Raw genomic sequence first — 11,858 nt, forward strand, 5'->3', positions numbered from 1 at the left:
GACACCGTAAAAAGTCAGTAGTCAGTGACCTGGAATAGGACCTTCACGAGAACCTGGTCATGCTGGCGTCATGATCTTGGACTTCCAGCCTTCAAACTGTGAGAAATAAATTTCTGTTGTTTATAAGTCACCCAGTCTGTGGTGTTTTGTTATTGCAGCCCAAATGGACTAAGACAGTAGCCTTACCATTGTCACAAAATGTTACAGATTTTTAGGTTTATGGAAATGATAGCATTTCACTGTGCTTCTCCATTTTCCAGCATGAGCCACTTTCTGACATAAACATTGATCTCTGACTGTTGAGGTGATGGCAGATTGGTTTTAAACTCCTTCTGTGGGAAGAGTGACTTCCTGCTTATACATCCTGTGTAATAAGATTAAACATTCCCTATGAAGCAGTAGCTAGGGGCAACATTTCATCATTTCATTATCAGTGTTATCTGGTATATAGTGCTATTTTTGATTTGTACTGTATTTGCAGGTTGAATTGCTATTGAATCTAATACATAGCTCTTAAAATTCTAGATTTGATAAAGTCACATGTCATCATATTTTAAGTCCAAACATCTTCAAAATCTATTTTAAATGAAGCCTTCATATCATAACTGCCTAAAACTTGATAGGTTTTGAAACTAATGTCTGTGTTGGTATTACCGAGATCATCAGTAAAGTATTTATGTCAAACTAGTAAATTTATTCCTTCTTTTGTCTGTGTCTTGCAGTAACTTGTCCATGTTTAGGAGCTGCCAAATGCTTTTTGAGCATTTTGTTGTATTAGTTTTTGCATTTACACCTTTGGCACAAAGCCATCCAAATTTGGAGATATGCTTCACATATTTCTTACTCCTTTTGTATAACACTGTCTACATCATCTTTGGAAGCTGAAGGCATGACATCTATGAGCTTTTGGAATCAAGTTACCTAAGGATAAACTGGGTTTGACTTCATTAGTGCATACATGATAGGTTTGTATAGAGTTATTATAGCATTAACCAGTTTGATGGATTGGAAATATGACAGTACTGAAGCAGTGTATAATATTAGTGCCTATTATTCTACAAATTATATCTTCACCTACATTCTTATGTCAGAGGACTTGTATATTAAGAATGCAGAACTTAAAAAACAACAGAGGGCACTTCTTTTCATGGCCCTTCTCGTGTCCTCTTAGATTAGATCATCAAGAGATGGACATAGGAATTAGACTTATTAGATCATAGCATGACCTTTCATACTGTGAAACAGCCTGAATTGAATGGACTAGGTAGATCATGTGCCACCAGAATGACTTATCACTCAACTTGATACTTGGGAGAACATTGCAGGTAAAATATAGAGTCCATAAAAGATCTAGGGGTATACATATGTGAATTGATTGGCCAGTAGTCATTTCTCTAAAAATTATAATGAATTAGTAGTAAAGAATATTGATTTTTTTGTTATAGTGTATTGGTTGATCATGCTTAAAAATAGTAGATACCTTAAAGATAATTAAATGAGAAACATTTTTTGAGGGGGGTGTGGGCTGTAGGTGTTGCTTTACCATGTGTGCATTTCTAACACTAATGTATTTATTTATGCATTAGTTAGTTTTTCTTACGGCTTTCAGGTGTCTAAGCATGTTTTATCTCTCTTTTTTAAAACTTTGTTCTCCTCCAACATAAATACTGTTAGGAACAGAGAAAGTTTCTTTGAAAAAATTAGAAACACCTCTATTTGATTAAAAAAACTCTCCACTCTACTGAAGACTGAAACTTTAAGAGGCATCTCCTTTGCTCCTGGTAAAAGAGATGCTAAATGTAAAATAATCACTTTGCCTGTGCAAGTTTGGAAAGTAGGTAAAGGACTAAGTGGGTAAAAGACTTAATAACTTTAATTAGATAGAAACTTAGTTATGGGGTGCTCTGATATTTGCTTTATTTCTAGATGTTCTTTATATTTATAAAATGGGAATATTTCTTTATAAAAATGATAGGAACTTTCATGGATCTTTTGCTAGGGAATGAATAAGTCATTCTAATTTAAAGAATGAATTAATGTAGGTCACTAAGGGTACTTTAGAGTAAATTACTGCTTTGGTGTGAAAATGATACAGTAGTTTCTTATTGTGAATTAATTCCTGAAAGGTGGGTAGTTGCACTTTGGAGCGCTTGTAATAAAGATATTAGCTTTAAGTGATACTTAGGCCAAAAAATAAAAATCCTACTTAATTTGAATTTCATATTTTGGCATATATTATTATAAATGCCATATTCAGTTTATAGCAGTTGAGAGGCCAAGTCATTAATAAATAATCTCAGGACCATAGGACTTTTTCACATTCTAGGAACTTACTGGAAATAGAGATAAGATATTGACATAATAATAAAATAGAGTAGAAAGTAATATATGATCTAAGACAAGTACAAACTGCTATGGACAGTATAAATAAAGGAGAAATTAGATTTGTTTAGTTAAAAAAAGCCTTGATGGAGGTAGCATTTAAAGTTGGTCTTGAAAAAAGTATAGTGTTTGTGCTGGTGATGGAGTATTTCGGACAGAGGGGAACAACTGGAGCAAAGTCATGAAGGTGAGAAAGCATGTCATGTATGGGGGAAATTTTAAGTCCTCTGGTAGGATACCAGGGTCCTGATGTTAGGTAGATAGGTAGACAGGTATCCCCCTCTTCTCTGCCCCAGTAATTTGTGTGTGTTCTTTCCAAGCTTTTTCTGTGGTCAAAAAAGAGGATTTCGCTAAAATAGAGGAGGGTCCTTCTTTGTTCAAGGGTACATGAATGACCGGATTTCCTACTAAATCTTCAAATAAGTAGTTATTTAATTAGAACAGTGTTTTCCAAAGAGGATTGGAGTATATATACTCTGTGTTATGCAAGACAGTCCTTTTGAAGTACAGGAAGAAAATATTGGAACTTGAATTTGAATTTATTTTTAACTCTACTTTCTTTTTTAGTGTATATTTTATAATATATGCAATTTATTAGCTCAGGAATACCAACCATATGATTTCTAGATCTATTTGGGCCTGCATGCTCAAATATTTTATTGATGGGGACATGGGACTTTAAAAAGTGATGATCCCTGGGTTAGTATTATAGAATGTGGAAAGACTAGTGAAATTGTCAGGTGGTTTGAGGGCCTTTTGTTAGTCTTAGTAGAGTTACAGCAATAATATCCAGTGAAAACTATGTATTTGATAGAAAACAAACATATTTCCAGTTTTAGGGTCAGTGCATAGGTAAGTTTATAGAATTAGATTCTGCCAACTATTTCTGGCAGCCATTCAATATTTTTACAGTGGTGTTATTGGTTGTATTGAAATTCTCTGGGTAAAGTTTCCTGTTTTGTCCTTGTTGTGTAGTTTCCTTATCTTCCCTACTGTATTCTTCGCCTAAACGTAACAGAATAATAATAATGATAGGGGTAATAATAAAAAGAAACATACATTTAGCCAACATTTACTGATTGCCTGTTAGGTGCTAGGTTCTAGGGATGAAGTGGTAAGCAAAAATCAGACATGAACACTGGATTCATGGTGCTTTTGTCGTAGTGGGGGACATAATGAAATAGTCCTCAAATTGAAGTAATAATGTTGACTGTGAAAGTGGTACAACAGAGCATGCATGCTATTCAAGCTTGTAAAGAGGCTTCCCTGAGGACATGACTGGCTACATAATTTGTAGGGCTTGGTGCAAACTGAAAATGGGAGCCCCTTGTTCAAAAGAATTCCAAGACTGTGACGGCAGAGCATTAAACCAAGCGTGGAGCCTTTCGAAGTGCATGCCTTGTGCAGCTGCTCAGGGTGCATGTCCACAAAGCTGGCCCAGTTTGAGGAAGTGATGTTTGAGCTGAGATGTGAGGACACAGTAGAAGGGGAAGATTGCTACACGGCAGAGGAAACAGCACAAAGGAACCTCTAGGCAGGAAGGAACAAGGTGCCTTCAGAAACGGGATGAAGGCCGATGTGGCTGGAGTACAGAGAGGATGGAGTGGAGGTATAGTGGGTCCAGAGGTAGAGCAGGTGGTGTGTAAAGTCAAGTTGAGGATTCTGATCTTTATTCCAAGAGCTGCACAAACTATTGATGTATGTTAAGCATAAAGTTTACTTTTGGTGAGCTAATAATACCAGTAACTTGCAATTTAACAGCATTGGATAACATTTTCTCTCAGTCTACATTTCCTACCAGTCTCCTTTTCAAAAACTTTTAGCCTTCTATATTTATGTTAAGGATGGCCTTTCCCAATGGCAGGTTTAAAAAGGCACTTGAATCAAGAAGTGCTTTTGATGGTAGAAATTGAAAATAGGATATAGGTGAATTATGAAATTTTATTCACTATTAGTCTAGTCTAAAACATTTTAGGTCGACTGAAAAACTCCTAAGAGATGAAAATGTTCTATTGTTTTAAAACGATTTTTCCTTTTAAATGCTACAGATTTTTTAAGGCGTATTGTCAGCACTATAATTTTAAATTCTTAATCTGCCTCTTTTACATACGGTCAGGAGAAAGGGGTGGGTATTGACTTGCCTGACCTTGGAAAAAGGAGGGGGGAAGATGTTGTATTTTTGGACTTTGTCTTTCACATAATAGGCATTCTCAATAAAAAGGCTTTAATTAATATTACCCAAACCAAGAAATAGGCTTCGTACTTTGTTATGTGTGAATGATAATATTCATGATTCATGGGCTTCCTTATGAAGGCAGTTACAGAGCTCATTTCCTAGAAACATACCTGCATCGTTGATTTGTAGATCCGTTGCCATGCCATACAACTTAGCATTTTCACTTTTGGCCCTTTATGGAATAACACGCTGGCCATTTCTTGTCCCATGTCATGTTTAAAATGTTATTATTTGAGCTGGTTTATGTAGGTGACACATTTAAATCAGTGATGTTTGTATACTCTGCGCTTCTCACGGGTGAGGGAGACAGCTGATCTTCCCTGCTGCCTCTACCATTTCTTGTCTCCTGATCTGTGGATGCGCTGGAATTCCCAGCTGCTAAAATAACACGGTTATATAGGTTTATTTCAGCCTACTTGCTTTCTCTTTTTTAAATGATAGGTTTAATTTATGAAGATAACATCAAATGTTTTGGCAGTTTCTGAGAGTTTATTTTCAATAATAATTTCTGAGTTGGAGCATCGTTTGTATCTTGGATCAAGAAAAACATAATCTCCTTCACCCGTTTCCAGCTTTAGGTTCTTAATAACAGCTTTCAGTATTTGTAGGAACCTTCTTTATTCTTATTTGCAGTCAGGTAATATGTTGCAAGATTTCTTTTACTTTCACATATGTCTATTGTATTAGATCTCAAGAATCCATGGGAGTAATGATACATTAATTTTTAACTGGAATTACTGAACACATAAATTACTGTTCATATGAGGACTCTGTGATATTGCAGATTGGTGAAGTAGTTTTTTATTTATCAAAGAACACTTAAATTTTATTCAGCCTATATTTAATCCTAAGTATATGTTATTCCATTGTTTTGAAAATTTATAGTCCATGTCTAGTACGTAGACAGCTAACCAAAAGTAAAAATGACCGGAATATTTAATTAGAATACACCATTACTTTAACATAGCTGATAATATTAAGTTCAGTAAAACTTTGATTAGCCAGAATATTTAAGGAATAGGGTGGTAGGTTTAGTCAAATATCCCTTTTCTTTCTTTCAACACACAATGAACACCAGCTGTATGCACAGCATGGTACAGTGTGGCATATACAGATGCGTACACACATCTGTGCCATCAAGGAACTTAGTTTCAACATCTTCGAAGTTTTTGTAAATTTTATTCCTATGCTTTACTGCTTTAATAAGATTAATATAATGCATATAATTGAATCTTTGATGATGTAGGATCTTATAATGAATGAACCTCATTGTATTGTTTCTCATATAGATGTAAACGATGTAAGTGTATGCTGACCATACAATTTATCCTAAAAGGTTACTTTTGAGTAATTCGCGGATGTCAGCTTGTTTTTGTTTCCCTGACTTTTATTTTAAAAACTGTGTTACACAGGTTAATTGGGTTCTTACTGAAATTTTACTTTATTAAAAAGTTTATGGTAACATATAATAAATATTTAGTTTCACTGCCTTTTTGGTACGTGAGTTGAAATTCAGTAGCCTTGACACATATGTGTGATATTGTGAGCAACGGCATTCAAAATTAAATATGGTCCATTATCTGCTTTATGATTTCATGGTATTATTCCTAAGTATGAGTTTAATTTTGTGTAGCCCAAACCAAACCAAACCAAACCATTTATAATTTATAGCATTTATAATTTATAATATTACTATGTTTTTCTTTTCATTCTAAAGTGTAAATAAAAGCATGTTAACCTCCCCACCCCAGGTCTGTTTTAGTGCATCTTAAATGATCAGTCATAAGAAAAAAAATGCTTCATATATATAAATTAAAAAAAAAATCAGCTAGAATTATATATTGAAAATAATTTGTTGCATGTCACAGAAATTGGATTAATTTAAACACAATAAGAAAAATACCAATTATTATCAAATTTCATATATTTAATTTGCTTTCTTGCTGAGACCAAATGTAATTACTGTGCCAAAATTGGTGATTTTGATATTTTATGGCTTTTACAAAGAAAAATTCAACAAATGATATCCTGTATATTCTATCAGTGGAGACATTGCTTCTTAAGTATGGTTGATTAGACAAAATTCAAATCTAGTACTTTTTCCAAGCACTGGTAGGTTGCTAATACTCTCTTTGTAGCTAGGTAGAGTCTTCTCTAGATGAAGGATTAAGAGGCAAAGTCAAGCAAGCCTGGCTTTAGACCTAAAATTAGCTTTACCAGCTTTATTTGACATTGTAGGTACTTACTGCTTCATCATGCTACTCCCCTTTGTTGTTGTGGGATGGTGATGGGGTCAAGGCAATTACATGTTCTAGACTACAACTGGATTCCTCTAAATGTTTAAATACTACCAGCTTGTAAGGCAAGATACACAGCCTGATACAGATATATTTCATTCTTTAATGTGGTATTGTCTGTTTGAAAATTTACTGTTAGAAGTTTACCGTAAAATATAAACATTGTTTCACTATTTTTTATAGTGAATTGAAATTCACTATCTTTTTATATGTATGAGCAACATTTTGGATATGTTTGTGTTTGAAGGAGGCTAAAGGAATAATAGTATATAGGCTGCTTTATTTTTTAAATTCTCAATTTTGATTGGGCAAGATGTCTTCCACCTTCTTCCCATGAAAGACAGAAAACAAATTACCACCAAACATGGATTGAAAATTATTTAACCTACTTATACAGGCTACCAAAGAATCTAAGGTAGTGCGATTAGTTGCCATAGTTAAGGTAGCCTTGGCAATTGACTTTAAATGCTCTAGGCCAGTGTTTGTGCTTATTAATTTGGCTATTTATTTATTTTTGCCCTATATGCCTAATTATCACTGCCTTGTTTCCTCAGCTGCAGAACCTTGGCCTGAAAATGCTACATTATATCAACAACTGAAAGGTAGGTACTTGTTCACAATTAAAAATGGCTTTGCATCAAAATATATTTATTACCAAAAAAAAAAATTCCTCAGTAATATAATTTACTGCAAAGAGAACATAAAACATAAAGAAAGGGTTCCCTTGTGTAATTTGTCTAAGAGATTTTGCCTAAACTTGTATTTGCCAGTGTAAACCAACTATTCATGGCCTATAAGGTCCTTAGTTTATTATTGACTCATTATATTGGCTGCTGTAGGCAGTGTAAAATGATGTGGTTGCAGGAGCAGTTGGCAGATTTACTGCACCAATAGCTGACACAGCAGATTTTTGAAGCCCTTGGTAAAGTGGGCTCTCAGTAAAAAGGAACTGTTAAAATGTATAGGCTAGGATGGTTCAGGCTCCCTTTAGCAGCTCTTCATATATCATCAGATCACATTATGGACCCCATTTGGGGCTCAGCAGCCTGCTACAGTTGTCAGAAGACTGCAAAGTAATGAAGACTAATAGGCAGCAGCCCTAGTCTTCTAAGCATGGAATTTTTATTGCAGCGAACTTGTCATCTTTCTTTTGTGTGACAGACCTAGACATACTGTGCAATATTAACTGCAAGCTGGTTTTATATGATTTTGAGTGGTTTTACTTTTAACTAGAGAGGTTTGAGTAGCTACATATAGTACTTAATTGTAATGAAAAGAAGAGGAATATATCTTGAAAACTTGAAAAATGCATTTGTTTTTAAATGAGTGATTTTTAAAATTACATATTGCTGATAAAATGCGATAAATGATCAGTTATAGAGAAATAGTCTTGTTTTATCATTACATACAATATATAATCAAAATTATAATTGCACAGTAGCATTGACATAGAACTTCATAATTATGTTAGTGGAAGGGTATATTTTTTCTTTTCAAAAATAAAAATATAGGTATATTTTACTTGTTTAGCAAATCATACTTTTGACTCAAACCTTTCATTGTATTTCCACAGGGGAACAAATTTTGCTTTCTGATAATGCAGCTTCTCTTGCTGTGCAGGTAAATATATAAATGATGTAATATTTTTTCACTTTGAGTTGCAATTTACCCCCTCCGCCTTGACAGTCTGATGCAGTACATTTAGAATTTTTCTGTGTGATTCACCATTATCAATATAACATCTCTTCTGTGAAGAGTAATTTTATTATGTAATATTATTCAGCTAATTGTTGTCAGTATATAAAATAAATAAAAATCTTCATTAGTCATTCTTTTTATAAAAATCATGTATGTGTTAGGCACATTCTGTTTCTTAGTAGTTCTGCTTTTGATTAGATACGATGGTATTGATTTTTTGGGGTGATATGTTCATTTATGGACACAGAATTATTTTCTAACTTAATTGTAAAGATTTATTCACCACATATTTTTAAGCATCATTTTCTCATTGTACTCATTTTACCATTAATCCATTTGGTAACTTAGAAGCAGACACACACTTCTCTAGTAATTTTTTATATACTTATTGATTACATTAGTGTCTATTATCCCCAAACCACTTATTGAATATAATAGCTCTTCAAGGTTGTATATCACTGTTGTGTAATCCAAAAAAGATTAGTGGTCCTGTAAACTTTAAACTGCACTATAGGAAGAATAGGATACTTGGGGATTTTTTTTGCTTTAAAAAAAGAGAAATGTTTATGTATAGTATAGAATTATAATTATTCAAACATTTTAAATACTGAGCTGCTGTTAATTTAGTTAGCTTACGTAGTTTGAATCACAAAGAGGATTTTATTGTTCAGCACCTAAAAGAGATATCTAAGACATGTGACATTTATTGGCGATAAGACTGAGCATCTTGAGTACAGAAAGAAAGAGAAGAAAAGGAACTGAGCTTTTGCTGTGTTCTAGACAACGATGCTAGGCACTTGGTCATTTCATATGTTTTTATTCAACTTGATATCATCCTCTGGGCTTAATAACTATGTCTGATACATAGTATGTCAGTCAGTACATTTGTGTTTTATTTTAAGGCAGGGAAAGAAGGAGAGATGGAAAGAAATGCGTTGGGCAATAATTTGTTCATATGAATATCTATGAGTATCTTTAAGTTTCTTTCTTTTTAGAAGATTTATATCTTTTTACCAAGAATATAAATTGTTTATTTATTTACTTTTATTTTATCTTTAGGCATTAGTATTATAACTATTGCATTTTCTTTCTTACGTTAACTTTTGAGAAGCAGAAATTCTCAGTTGGTTATAGACAATACGGATTTTATACTTCTATTTTTTTAATTTAAAAGTATTTTAAAATTTATTTATTTGGTGAGAGAGATAGAATTTAAGTTGAGCTTTCAAATACTAATAACATAGTGCCTAGCATATGGAATGTACTCAGTAAATGTTGAATGAAGGGTTTATTAAGTGTGATAAAAGCAATCTTGCCTGATATCTGATAGCACCAATAAACTATTTGCTGTATATAAAAGAGTATTTTCAATCTTTATATCTTTGAAAAGATGCCTTCAGGGTACAGTGAATATTTCAGTTGAAGCACTAATTCTTAACCTTTTTTAATTGCCATTTTTGGGATAATGCTTTCAGGATTTGATGAAACACATTTCAGTACACACACACAAATAACATACCCAGACTATTCTGCATATGGTTTCATGAAGTTTATTGATCCCCTTGCTGTAGCTCTCTGGGAATCTCCTATGAAGAGCTCCTAAAACTAAAGAATAGTAGTTTAGGAAGTACTGAAGCAATTTTTACCAAGTAGGAAGGTATTTTGGGTAGTGTTTTTTTTTTGTTTTTTTTTTAAACTGAGCCATCCTGCCACCTGTTGGCAGATCAGTGGCAGCTCAGCTCAGGCCAGGAATCGAACCGCTGTTGCTCAGAGCTCGCACTCTTGAGCAAGCTCTTAACCAACTGAGCCACTCGGCCAGCCCTGGGTAGTGGTTTTTAACTAAGGGAGACTTCTACCCCACAGTGGACATTTGGTTATCACAGCTGTTGAGGAGGGTGCTCTTGGCATCAATTGGTGTTAAACATCTTACAATCCACAGGACAGTCCCTCCACAATAAAGAATTATCAGTCCTAAATGTAAATAGCGTCAATGTTGAGAAACCCTGGACTAGATGGTTTAACTAATTTTCAGTATAAACAAAGATATCGGTGTATTACCAATAAAAAAAAAATTAATGCTTTAAATGATCTGTGGAAGGGAAGAAAAAAATACTCAGTGAGTACTTTATTTAGCAGCTCTATTTTTATGGTTCCTATTAATTTGCTTTCTTACCATGGCTTCTCAAATCATAGTTGCAATTAAAAATAAAACCAGAGAAAAAGCACCTTTTAAAAATGCAGAATTTTGCTTAACCATTTTCAATGTTTTTATCCTACATATGTCACTTAGATGATAAATTAACCAGCATTTATTAAAAATTGTTGGTTTTCTTCACTATTCTTTGGCTTGACAGCTGATAGTAGCCATGACTATAAATGTGACTCTTCCAGATATCTGATGTAAACTTTATGGAATAATTTTCATCTATATGGTGGACCAGTATCCGTTTAGAAAAATCAGTTAAATGTATAAAGTTGATTAAAGCAATGTGACAGGTATCCATAAACTAGATATTTTCTAGAAGATACCAGATACCAAACATCAGATATTTTAATAGTCTACCAGTTAAGCCATCAAGAAATTCAAATTTTACTTACCACATAGACTTGGCATTTATTATACTCCTGGAACTAAGTGGTTAGATCTTTTTTGATTAAAGGAACCTCTATGATTTCACTTTAAAAGAAAGTAAATTTTTTTTTCTCATGACTGTTATGTCCTCTCAGATTTGCTTTCCTCATCTAAACTGTTTGCCTGGTAATAAAATAATCTTGTGTGTTGAATATAGTGAAGTATGAGTGTACTATGTTCCTCTTGTTTTAATTTTACACACACACACACACACACACACACACGTATGGCAACACACACAGCTATATATACATACATATGGCACCACACACACACACACACAGAGAGAGAGAAATCTTCCATTCCATAATACTTTCACTTTGAAGGACTTAAGCTTGTACTGTATTGATTGAGAAAAGAACTTTAATAATAATTCTGTTACTACTCTCTCACCCTGAAACCTAAATCAGCTGTCCAGTAGATATATAATGTGGGCCACATATGTAGTTTATTTTATTTTATTTTATTTTAAAGATTTTATTGGGGAATTGGGGGAGGGGAACAGTGCTGGGGAATTAGGGAAGGGGAACAGACAAGTTGCTGTCGTTTTGTTCTTCAGTCTAGTTGTGGAGGACGTTGCTTCACTGGCCCATGTTGGTATTATCATTGTGCT

At 33.7% G+C, this 11,858-nt stretch overlaps 1 protein-coding gene and 1 pseudogene across 3 annotated transcripts in view; both read left to right on the plus strand.

The window, feature by feature from the left end:
• MTX2 (metaxin 2) overlaps positions 1-11,858 on the plus strand; it is a 60,821-nt gene that overhangs the window by 15,717 nt on the left and 33,246 nt on the right. For 2 of the 3 annotated variants that reach the window (XM_019630895.1, XM_019630893.1), the window contains exons 2-3: positions 7,470-7,517; positions 8,489-8,535. In XM_019630895.1, coding sequence (XP_019486440.1) covers positions 7,470-7,517; positions 8,489-8,535 — 95 coding nt within the window. Of the gene's footprint in view, positions 1-7,469; positions 7,518-8,488; positions 8,536-11,858 lie in introns of those variants that run through there. The other variant, XM_019630894.1, reaches the window with a different exon arrangement.
• Positions 8,501-11,858, plus strand: part of LOC109375506 (pyridoxal kinase pseudogene) — a 12,914-nt pseudogene continuing 9,556 nt past the window's right edge.

Source organism: Hipposideros armiger, unplaced genomic scaffold, assembly GCF_001890085.2.
Source record: "Hipposideros armiger isolate ML-2016 unplaced genomic scaffold, ASM189008v1 scaffold_964, whole genome shotgun sequence".
NCBI lineage: Eukaryota > Metazoa > Chordata > Mammalia > Chiroptera > Hipposideridae > Hipposideros > Hipposideros armiger.